The sequence below is a fragment of the Hyalella azteca genome, unplaced genomic scaffold (assembly GCF_000764305.2).
Source record: "Hyalella azteca isolate HAZT.00-mixed unplaced genomic scaffold, Hazt_2.0.2 contig336, whole genome shotgun sequence".
Taxonomy (NCBI): Eukaryota; Metazoa; Arthropoda; class Malacostraca; order Amphipoda; family Hyalellidae; genus Hyalella; species Hyalella azteca.
This window is the reverse complement of record NW_025930689.1, coordinates 156,220-177,993: the sequence shown is the minus strand read 5'-3', so window position 1 is coordinate 177,993 and position 21,774 is coordinate 156,220. Positions and strand designations below refer to the sequence as shown.

At 38.2% G+C, this 21,774-nt stretch overlaps 2 protein-coding genes across 2 annotated transcripts; one reads left to right on the top strand and one right to left on the bottom strand.

Moving 5' to 3' along the window:
- Positions 1-5,055: 5,055 nt before the first annotated feature.
- On the top strand, positions 5,056-10,425 carry LOC108672712 (FGFR1 oncogene partner 2 homolog). The gene is made up of 5 exons (XM_018160430.2): positions 5,056-5,209; positions 5,866-5,973; positions 7,363-7,509; positions 8,671-8,793; positions 9,259-10,425. The coding sequence occupies exons 1-5, from the start codon at positions 5,078-5,080 to the stop codon at positions 9,676-9,678; spliced, it is 930 nt and encodes a 309-aa protein (XP_018015919.1). The 5' UTR covers positions 5,056-5,077; the 3' UTR covers positions 9,679-10,425.
- A 444-nt stretch (positions 10,426-10,869) lies between these two features.
- On the bottom strand, positions 10,870-18,901 carry LOC108672711 (ATP-dependent RNA helicase abstrakt). Its single transcript, XM_018160429.2, has 12 exons — positions 18,559-18,901; positions 17,863-17,976; positions 17,492-17,642; positions 16,755-16,959; positions 16,098-16,218; positions 15,706-15,859; positions 14,975-15,131; positions 13,642-13,722; positions 13,000-13,234; positions 12,176-12,361; positions 11,680-11,916; positions 10,870-11,354 (listed from the first exon to the last, which is right to left on the bottom strand). The coding sequence occupies exons 1-12, from the start codon at positions 18,586-18,588 to the stop codon at positions 11,142-11,144; spliced, it is 1,884 nt and encodes a 627-aa protein (XP_018015918.1). The 5' UTR covers positions 18,589-18,901; the 3' UTR covers positions 10,870-11,141.
- Between the last annotated feature and the right edge of the window lie 2,873 nt (positions 18,902-21,774).

The window sequence follows — 21,774 nt, the reverse complement described above, 5'->3', positions numbered from 1 at the left end:
AAACTTCAACATTTTTACTATCTATTATGTGTAAAGCTAGTCAAGAAATCAAACATTTACTATCTCTAAAAAATCGCTGAAAAAAAGTGTGAAAAGTGCGATTTTGGAAAAGTACCTCTGCCAAGGTCTGGAGCAAAAAAAATATTCACCGTATTGAAAAATTTTACTTACATAAAAGTTGCACCCAGGTGTTGGCTTGAAAACGCAATTGATGGAATTTGCCTGTCTCATTAAAAAAAATGGCAGCCATTTCTGCATGGCGGGGCTACTCGGGACACCCCCCAGGGTAATTAGGGACACCCTTAAAAATGCATTTACAGTAGAACCTCAGTTAGCAAAGGTTCCAGTTAACAAAAAAGTTGATTAACAACAAAGAATTTTGATTACATTTACCTTGCTCAGCGGAAAAAAATTCACTTATCGAAAAATTAGTGAATCAATGGTTGTCACAAAATTGTACATAGAATGCTATATATAGAATTGTGCACCGGGCATCATGGAATGAAAAGTAATTGCCTAAACTATGATATACTTCTCCAAAACATATGATGGTTGTTACTAAAACATTATTTTCTGTTTCAGGTATGTTTTTCACGATCTTTTTTGTTATAGTGAAATCACTTGACTCAATTAAAATTGTGCGAAATTACAAACCATCCTGTGAGCTTACAGATACAGAAGAAATGCTACATGGCTGCTGATATGAAGCTTGCAGTGGACAAGGTTGTTGTCAATGCTCAATGGCATGTCCATGGATACAGTAATATCACATTAGTAATATGGTAATTAATGAATATGGTAATATAATATCAATAAAGGAAAAACAATTAAAAATCACAAAAAATGTCATTTATTTTACATCTACATCATCTACAATGAAAGAGAAGGACTTCAAAGTACTGTTAGTAATGGATGAGTACACACTGCATGCTTCAAACGTTTTAAAATTAACTTTTATTGCAAGTGTCCCGGATTAACCCGCGTTGAGGTGTAAATCGGGTCAGTTTTATTTTGTGTCTGGCACCTTACGAATAGCATATGGAATTTTTTTGAAGATGCCATTGGATAGCCCTCGCAAAGAGCTATAAAATGAGCCTAAACTTGTTTCTGAAATGTTTCATGGTAAGAAGTTATTAATAAAAAACGCTCAAATCCATCCCTTTTTATCACGTTTGATGGTACATTTACTAGGTACCTCTTTGCGTAAAATTTTAGAACAGTACCTCTGCTAAGATCTGTAGTAAATAAAATATCCACTGTATTAAAAAATTTCACTTGCATAAAAGTTGCACACAGGTGTTGATTTGAAAATGTGACTGGCAGAATTTGTGTAGCTCATCCTCCCAAAAATGGTGGCCATTTCCGCAAGACGGGGTAATAAGGGACACCCCCTGGTGTAATAAGGGATAACTCTAAAAACGCATTTACAGTAGATCCTTGGTTAGCAAAGGATCCATTTAACAAAAAATAAATTGACAATGAAGAATTTTGATTACATTTACCATGCTCAGCAAAATTTCACTTAAGGAAAAATTAATGCATCGTTGGTCATCATAAAATTGTGCATAGAATGTCAAAGATAGAATTTTGCAGCAGGCAACATAGATCAAATAGTAATTAACCTAAACTATGATTTATTTCTCCAAAAAATTTGATGGTTGTCACTAAAATATTCCTTTCTGTTTCAAATGTTTTTATGATCTTATTATTATTTTTTTTTTGTTATAGTGAATTCACTTGACCCAATTGAAATGGTGAAAAATTACAAGCCATCCTGTAAGCTTACAGATACAGAAGAAATGCATTATGGCTGCTGATATGAAGCTTGCAGTTTACAAGGTCGTTGTCAATGCTGAATGGCATGTCCATGGATACAGTAGTACTATAACGTCAGTAAAAATTTAAAAGCAAAGAAAAGTCCACAAAAATTAATATCTCTATAGAAAACGTTTTGGAGTCCAGCTCCATCGTCAGTTCATAGAATCTAGAATTTACATATAAAGTCACAAATTAGTATAATTGAAAGCACAGAACACAATTAAAAACCTTAATTTGCAAGCAATAGGGCTCAAAAAACCTATCTATTCACAATTCCAAGGGGATAGGAGCTAATAGCTGAATTTAAACTGGGCCTAAGTTTGAAAATGTACAATGATTCTAGAATACACAAATCTGAAGCACCGGAGGTGGAAGCTAACACCCTAAAGTCACTGTCAGAAACAGGGACATCACACTGCTTGGCGTGAGTGCACACAGCCAAATGAGGGGGGCACGATAGCAAATGTCCGGTCCTACAACTCCTGCCCTTATGCTCAGCATTGACATGATTCATGTCAATAATACAGTAATGTATTATTGGTAATATCATAATAAAGGAAAACAGATAAAAATCACAGAAAACATCATTTATTCTACATCTACATCATCTACAAAGGATGAGGAAGACTTCAGAGCACTGTTAGTATATTGATTGAGCACATTCTATATGCTTGAAATGATTTAAAATTAAGTTTTATTTCAGGTGTCCCAGAAACCATGGACATGCCATTCCCAGGGGTAATTTGGGACCTCCTTACAAATGGCATAGGGAATTTTTTGGAGATGTCATACAATAACCCTTGCAAAGAGCTATAAAATGAGCTTAAACTTGTTTATAAAGTGTTTCATGGTAAGAAGTTATTAATGAAAAACACTCAAAACCATCCCTTATTACCCCGTTTGATGGTAGCTAAGACTTTTTTCTAAAAATCAAACTATATTAAATAGTATAAATTACTTTGGATGCACAAAATAAGTTTAAAAGTATACTTAAGTTTCAACTCCAGATTGTTTATTTCTATAATTTCTTGACAACTCGATTCTGGTGTTGATGCACCAGTGTAAAATTTTAGCACTTGAGTTATTCAATCTCACCCCTTCCTTACTTCTTGCAATGCCAGAATATTAAGAGAGGAGAAATGCTTTTGTCAGGTGTCCTGAGGTGACAGTGACCTCAGGCAGATGGATTGGAATTTTCTTCAATCTATGGAATTTCTATTTAAAATTTATATATACATTTAAATCTTGTGAACTATTGTGTACTTATATAATTATTATGTAGGAGGTTAGTTATCTAGCAGGAACCTTGTAGCTCTGGTTGCAGCCTGTAAGGTAGATACGGTATACCTATTCCATGCCAGGCTATATTGGTATTTTTTTTACTTGTGAATGGAATCTGGCAGCTCAAAAATGACAAATTTTTGATTCACTTGGAATCTTGGGGCCCACTAGTGCACTTTAATTAACAGTTAAATATGAGATAATTTGTCCCTCATGGCTATGAATAAGGTTAGAAATCTCTAGTTGCAGCTGCAATTCAATGCCAGACCTCAGGTCCTTGTCCTCAGACCTCAGGTCTGCAGGATGGACAATTCAACTGGTTTGTCAGTCTCAGTTGCATAGGCCATATTGGCAAACAATAATTTTTTATAAACCAGTTCATTTATGATTTAATGATTAACATGAAGATTTTGTTCATTAGCTTGGGTCAGTTAATGATGGTATCCATAACACTTGCTGGTTTACTTATAGGCTAATGTAGAAAACATCCACCTTCTGAGCAGTGATTAGAGCTTTCCTACCATTTTTGGAACTGCAAGATTCTCACTAGATGAATTACATCATTTCTTATCATTAACAAAAGTGTCCGAGGTTGCGCTCAAGACATTGAACTCATTATATTGAGCTCCACCTGAGGATCGGGTTCTTTGACTAATCACTAAGGTAGTGAGGAAAAGTAAGACACATAAGTCCAGATAACATATCTTGTATACTGGGTGGTAATACAGAGTTGCGATACAGAGGTATAAGCTACAGCATCGACCATAAGGTTGGAGAACTCTACCGACACGCTACATCGCGGAGTGCTCATCAGCTACTGGTGGCTTTGCTAAAGGTTGCTAGACCTTTTATAAGCTTTGCCGGTTTATCAGGGATAGCCCACTACTGAGGTCTTGATCGCGTGATCTATCACGTGTCTATCAGATGTTGACTCGTCCTCAATCTCTATCAGGTCAAGTGAATTGACATCGGACAAAAGAGACTGCATTTGTCAGGCTGCAAGATTCAAAATGAATTGAAAATTTGTCATGTTAGAGCTGCAAGATTTTAGTAATGAGTAGAAAAATTTTAATCCTGCTGAAAGGAATCAGCAGAGAAGGTCAGCAATAAAGTCGTATGTTTGCCAGACATAGAATATAGGTACCAGTATCCACCTTTCAAGCTGCAACTAGAGCTTTTCCATCATTTTTGGAAATGCAAGCTTCCTCTAAATAAATAACCTCTTATCTAATTGCCAATAAAAATGAATGATTGGGCTGTGTGATGTCAAATGTATTGAAAATTTATCACTTTGGATTTCACAAGATTTCTCTACTAAGGAGGAAAATTCCAATCCTGTCATTTGCCACTATAAAGCCTATAAGCTGTTGGACTGGAATTTTCCTACTTCTGAAGGAAATTTTGTTTCTAAAGTAACAAATTCACAAAACATCCGGAAGCTTGCGGCCTGTTGGTGTGCACTTTGGTTAAACATTAGATGGGAGGAAACTCCTTTAGCAAGAATCATAGTGGCAGAGCAGAAATTTTTTTTAGATTTACTTTTCAAGTCTTATGAGTAGACTAACAAAGTATAAGAGATATCACATTACCGTCATTATCATGCAAATATACAGTAGTGGCAAACCATAGATTTTCTTAACACTCAATTCAGTTTTAATTGACAGATCTAATACAAAGTTTTGTTTAAGATCCTATGGAACTCAATTCTGGTATTCTACTTTACTTCCTGGATAAATTTTAGTTTTTCTGCTGCCTGGCATGACCTCAGTTGTACTAGTGTCGAAAATTTTTTTGGTATGGAAAATTTGATGGAAATGTCAGAGTTCTCTACTGAAGTACACTACTGAACTCCTGTAACCTCCTTTAAACTTATTTGCAAGCTGAAATGGTTTTAATTGAATCAAAATACCTATGTGAATTTGGAGCCAAATTCACTGAAATTGTTTTTTTTTTTTCAGATTACTTATTAGGAGTGACAATGTCAGTACTGCAGCAAGTTCTTAGCGATGCCCGCAAACTTGCAACAAGGCTCCGAGATCATGATAGCTCAACAGATAATTTGTTATCTCAGGCACAGGGAATGTTCAAGCAGGTTGAAAGCATGAAAGAGGTAAGCTATTTAGGCATATTTATGGACAATATGTGAGTTACCGTATATTAGATATTATCAAACAAGAAAAAGGTTGATTGACATTTGGAAATTATATTTCTTAGGCCACATTTTATACATTTGATCCAAAATTATTTTTACTCAATAAAGTGCTTTTATGAAATTTTTATAGTGTACCATACCTCAATGCTTTGTTTAAGCTTGAGTTATTTATTAAGGAATCATATTATACTAAACCATCAGTAAGTCAGTTGAAGAGCTAAAAAATTACCTATTGTTCTTGATATAAGACAATTTTTTCAAGAATTTGTGACGAATGTATTTCATTTTTCAAGTAACTACCTACTATCAAATAGGTCAATGTATCTGATTTTTGTTGAAATCTATGGGTTTATATATAATTCAAAAGCTATCTATATTCACATTTAGAAGTTTTCTTGCAGTTAAGATTTAATTTCTCTCATTACATTTGCAAAACACCCTTACTTATGTTTTGGTTGTATTATATACTGAAGTATGTTATGTTGATTCTAACTATTTTAGTTGAATCAGCTATATACCTAGTTTGAGTAAAATTTCAATGTTGATTTTCAACATTTATGTATTGTTAATGTTTATGCAAAAATTTCATTGTTAAAATAAATGAATTTTTTCAGTATTGTGAGGAGATGAACCAGCTGAACGAAGTTGCCAATAACAGACCTCGAGGCCAACTCATACACTCCATACAACAGGAGAACAGATACATCAGGGAACTGCAGGAGGTGTGTGGTGTGGTGCAGGGTGCATGGTAACAGATACATCAGGGAACTGCAGGAGGTGTGTGGTGTGGTGCAGGGTGTATGATAAGAATAAGATACATCAGGGAACTGCAGGAGGTGCGTGGTGTGGTGCAGGGTGTATGATAAGAATAAGATACATCAGGGAACTGCAGGAGGTGCGTGGTGTGGTGCAGGGTGCATGGTAACAGATACATCAGGGAACTGCAGGAGGTGTGTGGTGTGGTGCAGGGTGTATGATAAGAATAAGATACATCAGGGAACTGCAGGAGGTGCGTGGTGTGGTGCAGGGTGTATGATAAGAATAAGATACATCAGGGAACTGCAGGAGGTGCGTGGTGTGGTGCAGGGTGTATGGTAACAGATACATCAGGGAACTGCAGGAGGTGTGTGGTGTGGTGCAGGGTGTATTGTAAGAGATACATCAGGGAACTGCAGGAGGTGTGTGGTGCGGTGCAGGGTGTATTGTAAGAGATACATCAGAGAACTGCAGGAGGTGTGTGGTGTGGTGTAGGGTGTATTATAACAGATACATCAGGGAACTGCAGGAGGTGCGGGGTGCATGGGAATAGAGACATCAGATTTTTTGTTCCCATGTCTCTCCGATGCATTTCACGCACTTCAACTTGTCATGTTCATGGTTTCTTGCTAAAATATATATCTTACCAAATTATTTATATTTGAAACAGCTTCAAATGGACATTTATTGTTCATGTGGCCAATAAGCTCTCAAGTATTATGGATCAAAATATTGCTGCAGCAAAACACAGGCTGAAGGCTTGTCCTAATTGCAGAGAACAAGATGCTGCCTCACAATTGTTTCTCGTAAGCCTTAGCCTATTGCAAGCAAACTATATATGCACTTGTATACTTCGTGAAGCTAGTGAATTGCAAATGCGTCCTATCAGCTGTAAGTCGCATTTTCCTGTTTATTGCCAGCGAATGTAAGAGCTTACCATTTGTGGTATCCACAAAAAATAAATTGAATTTATAAGTTTGCTTCCAGACAGATGAATAAAGAGCCTCATGTTAGTCTATTTCCACGCAGGAAAGTAAAGAGCCTAATGCTGGTCTATTTACATGCAGGAGAATAAAGAGCCTAATGCTGGTCTATTTACATGCAGGAGAATAAAGAGCCTCATGCTGGTCTATTTATATGCAGGAGAATAAAGAGCTACATGCAGGAGAATAAAGAGCCTCATGCTGGTCTATTTACGTGCAGGAGAATAAAGAGCCTCATGCTGGTCTATTTACGTGCAGGAGAATAAAGATCCTCATGTTGGTCTATTTACATGCAGGAGAATAAAGAGCCTAATGCTGGTCTATTTACATGCAGGAAAATAAAGAGCCTAATGCTGGTCTATTTACATGCAGGAAAATAAAGAGCTGCGCATGGCCCTGGAGGAGCAACAGACCGTCATGGAACTCATCATGAGCAAGTACAGGGAGCAGGTAGCCAAACTCCTCACGTCCTCCCCTGACGCTCTACGATGTCCCCACACTGCCGCCCTGCAGCGTCAGGTGATCTCACTTACCCATATATCTTTTCCCTTTTTTCCTCCTATTCTTCATTTGTGGGCAACTCAGTTTAAAAGGAACCATAGAAAATTGCTTGCATTTAGAGTAACAATTGAAATGTTATGCGCTAGCGTTCAGATAGTTAAGAATATGGAATGTTGGCTCAAGCGCGTTTATGTGTGTAGTACAGGAATTGTCGATTCTATGAGAACAAATTTTTTCATTAGCGTTTGAAAAAACCTGCTTTGCTCATTGAAAATTCCCATAGTCGAGGGACGGGCATCTTGATTGGCTTTAGGCTAAGAGGACCAACCTGTGCGCGACGACTGCTTATTTAATTAATTAAAATCAACGTGAAAAGGATATTCGAGTCTCTACTATAAGTCCAGTCCTTGCCTGGGTAATATCGGGTGACTGTTACAGCCATTTGCCCTTGGTTTCGAGAACCTGTTGAGTCATTGATAGAACTGCGACTCCGGTATAAGACCATCAGCAACATACACCTATGACTGGCGACTCTTAAGATATTGTCATATGTACGGCCGCATCAGCAGTGAGACAACACTAGATGCAACACTACACGGCGATACGGTAGTCGTGCCTTTTAGTAGATCGCACTACCGACCGACGTTTCCGGGATCAAGTAAGGTATAACAAAACCGTCTGCTTGTGAAGGGAGCAAATTTCAAAAAGGGGACAAGAATTAAGGGTGCAGTGCGTATAAATGCCTTACTTTAAATCTGTTCCTTGTTCATGCACCCTCTAACGGTTTTTTTTTATGAAGATGGATGCGTTTCTTGCTTTCACCCACTTTAAGTGTATTTTGCAGTACTCTGCAGCATATTTTTGGAATCCATAAAGCTATCATAATTACCATGTGGTATGATATATTGATACTATATTTATATTGTTGAAATTTCTTACGGTGTGTGATTGTCTTCTTGATTCAGTCCTCTGAGTGCTTAACGTACGATTCTGTCGAGTCCTCGATGTCTTACTGATACAATAAACCAAACGTGAACCACATTCCTTTGGTTTGACAACACCGACTAAACTCTGAAATAAGACGGCTAAAATTCTATTCCATTATAAAATTTTTAAATCACTTTCTGTTTGTAGAAATGTGATAAAATTATACATAAAATTAAAATTGTGTTATTTCAGCTTGGTGACAATATCGAGCGCGTGAGCGAAATGGTGAGTGTGATGCGCCGTGCGGCCCAGCTCGACGAAGACCAATCCTTCGAGTACCAGGAGCAGCTCTCCAGCCTCGCCAGAGAGAACAGGGTCTGTTTGCTGCAACCTTGTATTATTAACTGTTTTTATTTAGCAATTACTTGGCCGCAGCTGCCCCACTAGTATGTTGCATTCTTAACTATTATCATTTCAGTAATTACTTGCCGTAGCTTACCTGCTAGTGTGTTGCACTGTTAACTGTCATTCTTCAGTAGTTACTTGCCGTAGCTGCCCCGTTGTTGTGTTGTTTGATTCATGCAGATTACTCTGGTCAGCCTGTGTTGGAGAAGCACAGGCGTGCTCTCCAAACGCTTCATTTCTATTAATGCCATGCGCCGAAGTATTTTTTTTTACTTATTGGTGCATTGAAAGTCTTCCGAGTTATTATAACTTGTTCCACGATGATAACGGTATATTAAATTAAAGTAGGAGGTAGATAGGGTTTATACTTGAGTATACTTTAAAAATGAAATGCATGACGCTCTCGCGCGAGTCATCGCTACATTCTGTTTTCAGGGACTACGGGAGATGCTACAAATTGCTATCAAGTCAGGGTCGGTGGTGGCCTCACAGCGCCACGACGCTATAACACAGACCGGCTCTTCAGTAGACACCGACACAATCAAACTTAATCCTAACTTCGGCTCCGATACTGACACAATTAAACTTAATCCGAGCTCGTGTAACGACGCATCGTGCAATGAGGTGCCACCTCTCGTATCGGGTGAAGGGAGTTTGCCGGCTGCTAAAGACTTGTCCAACATTTGTGATCCTTCAGCAGATAACGCGAGTTTGACTGATAATGATATTTTAACTGATAATCAACATGAACGAGTGACGGATGTTTCGTTTATGCCAGAGGAAAATCATAGAGGAACTCTTAGTCAAAGTGTATCTTCATGCGACGATTCTTCCAATGATACTTCAAAATCTTGATAGAGGCGTTCACGATAATTCGCTTCTACTTCTCACGTCAGAAATTGTTTAATTTTCACTAATTTATTTGCTTTAAGCACGTGCGATTTTTTCTAAGCGGTTATTAATCTTAGATGGAAAATTATTGTATTCGATTTGATGGCACTAATTTTAACATCTGCTTTAGCCATTTTTAAATGCAATCCTTAGTCTTAATGAAGTTGAGGTTTCGCTATCTCCTCGATTCCCTCGCTATAGAGCTTCCTTCAGGCTTTTCTAATTCATCTCATAAATAAACCTGGTAATCACGGTCGGGGTTACACGCACGTAATTTCTGAACAAATCACCGCTACCAAAGGCAATTGTATTCTTTATTGCGTAAGAGTGTCGCCCGAATTTTTTTCCTAACTATGAAGCTACGGTTAAATTTCTCGTTAAAGGAGTTCGAAGTTTTGATGCCTCTCAAGATCATAGCTAAGAGAATCCTAGATTATTTCATATTGGTTTGCGGGCTATGAGTCTCGAATTTATTACAACTAATGGAAGTTCAGTAAAGAAAAACTCAGTGGCTCGACATTGGCGAGCACTGACGCAAAAACCTATTTTATTTGAAGAGCTAGCACTCCCATGTTGTAACTTGTCTATGTCACACATTTTTTTAGCTCTTTGAGGGTGGAAGGATCAATATCGAATGAGTTCACTAATGACGGTCATCATGTATCCGCCATGCAACTAATCATATTTTCTAAAGATAATGACGAAGCAGTGCTCAGTCATGTGTTCTCGAGATTTGGTTATCGCGCCTTCGAGCAGATTTTGCGCTTTAAGCCACAAATCTGAGTGACTGCAACTTACCCTAGCGTCTTCTAAATGTATTTAGATATTGACTTGATAGATGCAGGTCTCTTCCAGCTTGTAGCTCTATTCTAGATCTAGCAAATGGCGAATCATGTCTGACTTCCATTAAATTTATTAATTGTAAACATCCTGTGAATGTATGAGCGAGAAGAGTCCGTCGTGATGGGCTCGTGTCGCAAGTCATCTACCGTGCTCGCTTCAGCCTTCATCACATACCTCCTCATGCGAATTCGTTTGTTTGGATGCTCGTTGAAGAACATCGATAATTTTAATTATTCAGAGAAACCTTCAGAAGTTTCGTACAGCGCTGAATAGATGGTGCTTCTATTTTGCAGGACAAAAGAAAGTTCTTAATACTCTTCTTTGATGATATTTTACTACGAGACTGTGGATCAAATTCTAAATGTGGTATTAAGCAACTTATTGATGTTCTCGTTATCACTTATCTGAGTATAAACGCGTTGTGATGGGCTTATAAATTTGTTCAATAACCATCACAATTCAATAAAATATTGAAAAAAAACTTTATACTAGGAACAGTAATTTTCCTCAGTTTATTTACAAATAAGTCCTATAATCGTATGCAATCTCGAGCGATGCATGGCTAAGGTAAAGCTGCCACGTGGTTAGTAATCTGCAGCATTGTTAGCCAAATAATCTTTCCTGCCGATGCCTGCAGCCTGTTTGCTTTGCATCGCTTCAAGCCTCGGGCACGCGGTGATCCTGTGACCCAAGCCTCCACAATACGAACAGCCTGCTTCGTCCCCGCCGTTTGTGCTCGTGTCGAATGCTGCCAAGAAGTCATTGCCGTCACCCAGCAGAGATAAGAACTCAGGAACCTGGGATAACAGATTGTAATTGCCCACACGAGTAGCGATTGCAAAGCAAGTCGAAGAACTGATACAACTCCTTCAGTCAATACAGTGCAATTCCAGCCAAGGAATCATTGAACTAATATGGAATCAGCTCGGTTTATAACGATTGTAATGTGATTAATTCAACAATTGTAAGGTCACAAGGATCTTATTTGTCGTGAACGTCGTATAAAACCAATTTGAAGGTATCGATTAACTAATGAGGAGGCCTTGAAGAATACATTTTCTATATCTGACCAGGAGAAAACACAATATAATAAGATCTAACATTCGAATGTGTTCCAATTACCTTTTGCTTGCTCTCAATAAGCAGAGCTTTAAGGTCGAGCAAGACGCTTTCTTCGTTAGTTTTATTGATGAAAGTTGTGGCAACGCCTTTAGCTCCCGACCGGCCGGTACGCCCAATCCTGTGCACATAATTTTCGATGTCGTCAGGCATATCGTAATTGATGACGTGTTTAATGCCAGGGAAATCCAAGCCTTTGGAAGCGACGTCGGTGGCCACCAGCACGTCTTTTTCTAACCTCTGAAGAGAAATAACAAGTGACAAGTTTCAAATGCGTGTTAACAACCATCATTTTAGCGCTTACAGAACAATCATTGATTTTGATAGAAACATTGAGCAGAAGCACGGTTACACGAACATCCGGCGCCAGTAGACATGCGAAATTTGTACTTAGTGAACCAAATGCCAGATGAATTTGTGTAGGTACAATTTTACGACAGAACTCGTCAACTCGATTCATGCAAGTAATTTATAATTACAACGTGGAATACTTGACCACCTTGAAGGCTTCGATAGCAGCAGAGCGTTCCTCCTGGTCCTTGCCGCCGTGGATGGCTGCGGCCGAGACTCCCTTAAGCAGCAGGTACTCTTGGATGAGGTCGACGTCTTGTTTCTTCTCAGCGAAGATGAGCACAGGAGGCGGTGTTTTGTTCAGCATTGCCAGGATGTGCGTCACTCGAGCTTCCTGAAGGTACAGACGTTTTTCGTTAGTAATATCGGCCTTAATTAATTAGAAATGAATCAGAAGCGAGAGGATGGAAATTCGTGAAGAACAATACATTTGGCAAACAATACGAGGCAAATTTTGGTATAGGTCAGGTCACAAATATGATTTAAATCGAAAAATAATGTGCCTAGGGTTACCCAGCCCCGTTGAGTAATCCTAATAAATTAAAACTTTTATCATTGACGCGAGTAGAAAGTTCTAAAATTGGTAGCCTCTCCTATTTTAGTGACAACGTTTCAGCGTTAGCATCTTGGAGACGAAGCCATACAAATTGATATGCTAACAAAATAATCGAATATGGGACAGGTGAACCGACACAGAAAAATACTGTCAAACAAACACGCGTACCAGAGGTCGTTTGCATGGTACGTTAGAGCCGTAGACCGGGATGGGCATCTCGGCTCTGCAACCTATACTGACAGACACACCCAGTGAAAATTTACAGACGCGGCAGCTCCTGATTAGGATTACCAGAAGCTGGGGCGACTGTAAATTTTGTTAGGGCAGGGGCGGTAGTTCAGGAACCATGCTTCTGGACCAACTGTGTACTTGAGTGAAGTCACACTCTTGCTTCCCCTACAACACAAACTCCTTACCTGCTTGACGTACTCGACTTCTTGTTTGACATTGATGGCAGCGGCGCCCGCCCGCCCCACGTTCACAGTGACGGGACGCACCAGCGCAGAACGGGCAAAGTTCTGAATTTTCTTAGGCATCGTTGCAGAGAAGAGAAGAGTTTGTCGCTGGTCTTTGAAGTATGAGTAAATGGTGCGAACATCTTCTTCGAAACCCATGTCGATCATGCGGTCAGCCTCATCCATCACTAAATATCTGCACGCGATTTACACCAGCAGACAATAAATCATCAACGGTAACATCGATATACTCTTCATTATTTTTCCAAATAACTTTATTTAATTCCCATCCTAGTAATTTTACATATCATTATCGTAGTAAATGTTATTATCACTTCCAACCTCACGATAAATATCCAATCTTAGAAGAAAAAAATTGACACGAGGAAGAGAGCTCATGCCTTAAGTTTTCAAAGGAAAATTGCCGAGGCAGCGAATAGGATAGGAATTGAGAGTCCAAGGTGATGAAACGAAGGAAAATGAATGTGATAGATAAAAAAACCACAACAGCAGTGTGGGTGATGACATGAATGGAACAGCAGTGCGGGTGATGGAGAGTGGGTAATGACTGGCTCGGCAGAGAAGTTTCACCGCCTAGGTTACCTGCACACGTCTAATCTGAACATCTTCTTGTCGAGCATGTCAATGAGACGGCCTGGGGTGGCCACCATCACATGAACTCCCCTGCAAACCAAAAGTACGCATTAATGAACAACTTAGCACCGAAAATAAATATTGATTAATCTAACTGCGTATTCCATCAGGGGGATCTTTTGACGCGTGTCTGAGCTCGTCAGAAGTCCTATGGTATCTGGCGTTCCTAGGATCATTGCTCCTGAGCGCCCCACCAGTTAGCTCGCGGTGTCTGACAGCGGGTCTCAGTTGTGGGGCTAAGCTATCGTATAGGCAGAATTCCTTGCATTTCTCTTCTGTCTCTCCAGTGCGGGCGGCCGACGGCTCGTGTAAACGACCTCTTGTACGTCTTTCTTTGCATTTTTTTTTGCTCTTCACCTGTCCCTCCTTGTCACTTCGTCTCATTGAGATGCTAAAGCTGCTTCTTTTAAACCAGCAGACTAGACACTTGACACCTTCCGCCCCCGAGTGGGTGATGAACGATTTTAATTTCAATAACTTTCGATAATTGAGACCTTTCACCTTATTTGTGATGTTATTCTTGACTTTCGATGCGAGATATCAAGTGGCTCAAGCGATAGTAAACATGTGGCCACTAAACTTGACTAAACTCGAACTTATTTTCGAGCTGATTAGTAAAAATTATACTATGTTTAATTGTATAACAACAGCCGAAGATGCGGAATTCCAGATATAGCTTACAAATTATAGGCACAGTGGCTACGAGCTCAAAGTTAAGAGCATCAAAATTAGAGCAGCGATTTGTGGGTTTCATCAAAATAGGTGTAAAAATTGTTGTCGAACTCAGCGAGGTGGCAGGGAGGATGAGAACGGATAAATTAAAGCAATGATTTGTGGGTTCAAATCACCAGCAGCCGTTAAAATCCTGAGATGCCTAGAATAAGCGACAGGCCTGAATTGGCTAGAAAACACTACCGTAAAATACCAAGTAAACCGTTACCAAGGCGTTAAGATGACGCGGAGTATCTAGCTCTAGCCAAGTCAATGACCAGTGGCGACTTTACTGTGACTTCATTTTGTCTTATATAAAAGTTATTTGTACTGAGGACAGCTGGAAAATCATTACCTCCTGATAACACTGAGAGCAGCAGAACCATCATTACCTCCTGATAACACTGAGGAGCAGAACCATCATTACCTCCTGATAACACTGAGGAGCAGAACCATCATTACCTCCTGATAACACTGAGGGCAGCAGGACCATCATTACCTCCTGATAACACTGAGGGCAGCAGGACCATCATTACCTCCTGATAACACTGAGGAGCAGGACCATCATTACCTCCTGATAACACTGAGGGCGGCAGGCACAGGCTCCCCTCCTATAGCCAAACACACACGAATCTCAGGCAGGCCGTCGGCCACCAGGAACTGCGCGATGTACTCCACGTTCTCCACGATCTGCTTGGCCAGCTCACGGGACGGTACGATGATCAGGCCTGAGACAATGATAACGGAGTGATGAGGTCTGGGTCAATGATAACGGAATGAGTCAATAATGAATCAAAGATGAGGTCTGAGTCAATAATGAAGCAATGATGAAGTCTAAGTCAATAATGAAGCAATGATGAGGTCTGAGGGCATGAGATGGCTCGATGATAAAGCTTGTGCGTCTAAGAAGTTAATAATTTGCTGTGAGAGGTGCATTGGTGGATTGCCTAATCCTAGTAAAATAGAGAGATTCATCATGACCACATAAATTGTAAAAAGAAACAGTCGTTGAATATTTTTCAATCGGTGGTAAGAAGCATGGGGCATGGAAAGTGGGTAATATACAGCCAACAAACGGAAAACTAACCAGAAAATATGGAAATAATAATCTAGTAATGATTAAAGAATTGACAATCTGTTACTGTAAAATGTTTTGCAATTTAAAATCACGGAATATTTTGATGCATCTTGTTGGGAGTTGTTTTTCAGTATGCAAGTATATTGTGATTCAAAAAGTGTACATTAGTTGCTAATCTTGCCAATTGTTAACTTGCAATGAACTAATCCCGCAGCAATGCCCACCATAGGGCCCTTCATCTTCCTGGAAGGGTAGTGCGGTCTCCTGCTCCAGACAGAACATCACCAGCGGCAGGATGAAGACCAAGCTCTTGCCGCTGCCTGTGAAGGCGATACCAATGATATCTCTACCCGTCAACACGGCCGGAATGCCCTGCATCTGCACATATGTCATCAGCACCAAACTCAGTGACTCATTTTAAAGAAGGAGGAGCAATAAATATTAAGCACAAACCACAGATACTCATTTTAGAGGATGGCGAGCAATATAACCTCATGGAAGCTAAGAAAAAATCCACAACGCGACATATACACTAAACCTTAGGACAATAAACAGGGAATATGATTTACACAAATTCTGATGATAGAAGAAGACACAATGAATAATAGATGCTAACCTGTATAGGGGAAGGTTTTTCTATGTTCTTTTTTGCCAGCGCTTTAAGGATTGCCGGAGGGAATTTCATATCTGCAAATGACTTCAGAGGAGGAGGAACATCTTCGCCTTCCACCAAAATCCTGTGAGAAAACGAAATTATAAATTTTTGAGTCTCTCTAAAGTGTTCTTGTGAGCACAATTGAAAGATTATCGTCACTTTCTCCACTTAATTGAACTTCTTTCCTATTCTTAAAACCTAAATTGCATCAATTCTGTTTGAATTTCGAGATAGGTTTTCATGAAATAAGAAGAGCCGTCAGGTTTTAAGCGCGGGCAAATTGCTACTCAAAGTTTGCATAAGAATCACGATTATAGTCAGATCGTTTGATTTAAATTTAAATTAAATTTGGAAATGTTGAATGGCTCCAATATTCAGAGTAGGAATAATAATAGGAAAGTGAAAACTATGTGAATGCTAGAAAATAAACCTATGATTATTAACTAACTGTTTGAAGAACTAGAAGCAGTGTTAGAAATACTTGAAATCAAGACCCACTTTGAGGAAGCTTATAAAGTTTTTATTTACCATCAGTTGCATGAAGAGCATGGCTACAAGAAACCATATGGTACAATACAATTATTTGTTTATGAAGCAACACAAGTGAGACATACTTACTTGTACTTCCGTCGCACACGTTCATGCCTTTCATTTGACATGGCCATAACCCTGGCAGGAGGGCGCCAGGAGGTGCACAAAGACTCCGTGTACTGTACACCCTGCGCCAGCTCCCCCACGCCCATGAGAGCTCGCTTCTCAGCCACAGCTTCCAAAAGCTTCTGTTCCTCACGTCGTAGCTTCTCGATCTCTGACTCTTTGCGTGCTGTAATTAAGCCATGTTTGTTATCCCCATTTCATTCATTCAATTAAGCCATCTTTGTTATCCCCATTTCATTCTTTCAATTAAGCCATCTTTGTTATCTACTTGTAAATAAAGTCTCATAAGTGAATACAGTAATAATTACGATATATTCAGCTAACCTCACACAATTCATCACAATTTTACACTGAAATTATTATATTTAGTTACACAAGAAATCTAAGAAGCATAATAGGCAATGAATGACGATATTGAAATAAAACATCTGAAACCTGAAAAAATTTTCACATCTGGAAAAAAGTAGCAACAAGACAACCAGGCAGTGTATTTTGCTCATTAGGTACCTATATATGTGGCAAATAATGAGATGAATCTGACGCGGTTCAGAGTACCTACAAAAATTCAAAATAATGGCAATGAGTTGTTGCCACACTAATACCTACTGACATACTATTTAAAAGCTAAAATACTGCTGTCGCTTAGATAAAATCTCTTGCTTTCAATGACAATAGCAAAAATGTATTTTTTTTTGTACCCTCTGCTAGCTTTTTCAGCTCTGTGTGCTGGTCCAGGAGTGAAATATTGTTCTTGCGTGCAAGGTCTTGAGCATCTTCCTCTTCTCCAGGCTCTTCCTCCTCATCTTTGCCATCTTGGTCGTCATGAAGATGCTTGTTGCCATCAGCTTCCTGAAAATATAGTATTTGGTAGTTAGATTATTCCTCATCAATGACCCAATTTACGATCTTCAAATTCCATAAAAAGCATTGATTTCTAACCTCTAGCTAAAATCTAATTCACCACAACTTGTTCAGCATAAATTTCTGTCTTCTATTTTGTTCTCCCATTTCTGTCTTCTTTAATCACTTACATACGCCAAACTAACAATGCTGGAAAATTGTAACTCACATGAACACCTTTGAAGAGCTTCTTCAAACGTTGCTTCTTCCTCTCCTTGGCTGAAACAAATACAAAATCCTCCTCCTCATCTGACGATTTGCTGCTCTCTTCTCTTCTGTATCTCTGAAAATGCAGCCCTCATTAAGTCATGCAGCCATTAATAAGCAATTTTTTCTAATAAAAGAACTAGCACAATTAATTTTTATGTATAAATGATTAAACTTACATAGGCCAATTTCCTATGAAGGTCACTAGCATGTAGCAAAATAAATACATTTACAGTATATCAACTGCCAAATGATACTACATTTCAAACATTCAACTTGATTGAATTCAAACATACAAACTCGATTAATTGTAAGTATTGTGCATCTTGGGTCTGGATGATATCAACAAAGAGATACAGATTTTTCTGTCAATGGAGTCTTTCTATAAATCGCTAAAGATTTATGACCACACATCATAACAATGTAATTTACTCCATTATTAGCTACAAGACTGTTGAAATCAGATTACAATAGTGAGTGAATAGTCTGATGGCATTTTAACTAGTAGGTAGTAGTTAAGAAATCAGGTACAGATCTTTTGAACTAGGTATTGCTTGTTGCAGACAATTGGCTACAGGCACAATATAATTTTAAAATCAGAAGTTAATGATACCTTGTAACCATAGGAATGCCTCATAAATTAAATCCTTCTGCTCACCTTAGTCTGTGGATGCATGCTGTGAGACATTTTTAACTCCACCTTCCTCACTGACAACTTAAGCTCCTTCTATGAATTGATGGTAACTACCTAGTTCCACTTGAACAAGAATCTAGCTTAAGGCTGAAAAATGTTCAAAAACACAGAAATTGAATGAAAACTAATGTTACCACAGAAATATCACAGTTACTTATTGTCACATTGCCACTAAGCGTTATTGCCTACTGGTCAATCAAGTCTTGCATGTAAATTGCAACACTTCACACATAATGATTTGAATGGCGTTGGTGTTCAGAAATGAAGCAGGAACAACAAGGGTAAACACTCCCAACATTTTAGTTGCAGACTTCAAGCATAGATTAGTGGCAAATGTGAGAATTTTTGTTGTCCTTCCTTATAGAGTCCTATAAATAGACATGTATAATGAATACAGGTTGTATAATAATGCTATAATCAAATCAGCAAATCTTCTGATTTGATCTATAAAATCATAATTTTAAATTTGATTGCACTAGTAAACTTGGAAGAACTGTTGATTTGGTCAATCTTCCCAAATCTACACTCTTGTGGACGATCTTTGCACATTGTTGAAATCAATGAAGACAGAATGATGGCTGCTTGATTGGACATTTTTACAAACAAAAGCTTCCGTGGTATTTAGAAAATATTAATTTCAACTTCTAACTAACAATTATAGTCTGATACAACATTTATTCAAACATATTTTCTATTATCAATATGCCCCTTTATTTTACAATCACACTAGTAATTTCAGTTATTTACGGAAAGTACATTTTTTCCAAAATGTGGATCATAGTCTCTTTATGGAGAAGTTGCAAGATGAGTCATAGATTAAGTGATTTGGCATTTTTGCATTCAGATATTTGGCAATCAGATGTTAGCATAATAAAGCTCTGAAGGAAAAAAACATTATGATATAGCTTCTTTATTCCTACATAATAACACTGGATATATATATATTACCAATGTGTAATTTGTAACTTATATTGTTAGGTACAAACTCAAAGCTCCTTGAAATTTAAAATAAAAACAAATCATTTCTCACAAGTTGCACATAAGAGCATCCCTTGTCAACAGGTTAGCATTGCATATGACCGTAAACAAAAGGTGAAACGCTCAAGCAAAGTAATATGTGGTAAAGTTTATGTCAAACAGAGTGATTTATATTAAATTTAATGGAAAAATAAGCAGCACGGTTAATTTAGTGGATGGAGATATTATTGTTTTGTATATGGGCTCACACAATTTGTGGCAAAAAGTACAGGCTGTTTGTATATGTTATTTTTGCATGAATTGAAATTTTGTATTGCTATGAATTGAAGTGACATCTGTTTCACTTCACAAAATCTGCATATGGCATGCAACTGATGTGAGGTCACTGTAGTAGTCAAGGTGGTGAACAAGCAGGTCTCTTTTATTCAGGGTCAACATAAGATATGTGAATGAAAATTAGGCATATACATTTCAGCACAAGTTTTTGAAGGTCAAATGCATATAAAGTGGATATAAGAAATGCACCCCAAATCATAGTGGCAAACCAGATTTTTTAGAATCAGTTCATTTTTAATTTCCTCATTTACTTAAGATTTAAACAAATATCTTATGTATGATAATGCTGCTTTCCATGATACTTTACTGCTCTACCAGGCATGGAATACATCTACTTAGTGAGCTGCAACTGGATTTTTTGTGCTGCGGTTTTAAGGATTTGCCAACCGTGATTCCATTTCTTTGGGCCTTGAATTCCATATCTTGGCCATCATCAGCCAAGAAGAGCCATTGACAAGCCGCAAACTATTTTACCCAAAAACAGTCAAACAGCAACAATAACATTCATTTTTACTTTACATTCTTTTATAGTGGCAACTGATCATGTGATAATGTATTCTGACTGCTCTTACATGATGTGACCACAACTAGGTACCTATGTAATTTTCAACAAAACATTTTGGTTGATTTGCTTCACACAAACATTTTGGTTAACATGTTTGTGAAGTGTGAACTGCAATTTTTCAATTTAACAAAATACATGATTATTAGAGTAGCAAGATTTCAAGCTACAGAAATTATATGATATAAGAGCCGCAATGTTTCAGAAAAAGTAGGACTTTTCCCAACCAGTGCTCTACTATATGACTCAAAATTGAACTTGAAGAAGAGTCTGAAAAACTCCATGTTTTGCCACTATTACCCAAGTTAATGGCAAGTATACGTCTGGAAGAACTACACAGACAACCTCAATGGACACCAGCAAACAGAACGCTGCAGCAGCAAGTCAGCATCAACACTCAGATGCAGCTGAACGAGCTCTCTTCAATTGATTCCATTACAAGTTTTCTCTTCAATGGTAAACATATAAAGACTTTGTCTGACAATAGGGGCAATTTCAAAAAACTGTCTTGTGATGGATGCATTGGCTTGGGTGGTGCTACTGCTGTAGTGCATACTGCATAGTGAGATTAGTGACAAACCACAGACTTTTTTTAATGAGTTAATTTTTAATTTCCTCATTTACTTGAGATTTAAACCAATTTTTTGTGCATGATGAATTGATGCTGCTTGTATCCATGATACTTTTCTGTTCTAAACTTCTATTTATAGGGATCAAAAATGAACTTGAAGAAAAGTCTAAAATACTCTCTGCTTTGCCTTTATCATGAGTTTATGCAGGCATGGAATATATCTACTTGGCAAGCCATGACTGGATTTTTCAAGCTGTGGTTTTATGCGCTTGCCAGCTGTGATTCCATTTCTTTGAGCCATGATTCCATTTCTTCGAGCCCTGAATTCCATATCTCAGCCATGAAAAGCCATTTATGAGCCGCAAACTTGTTTACAAAGTTACATGCACATGTTGTTGTGGGAAGCCCATTCCAGCAATACTGCAAGGAAGTAGGATTTCCTACTAGGGGTCCTGCAAACCCCCCTCTCCTGAGATGCAATGTCATGTGAAATCAAAGTATGAAATTAAAGCAAAAGTATGTATCAATTTCAGTGTTGAAATCATAGTAGACTGCTCACTATTTGATATGCATCACTAATTTAATCATGTTAAAGTTAATGTAACAAATATTTTTCATGGATTTAGTGCACTCCTTAGGTTTATCATGTTAATCATTTTTTTTTTTTTTTTTTTTGCATTTCAGACTGGGCAGAGCAGGCAAACTTGAAAATACCGTTATTTGAAATTATAGA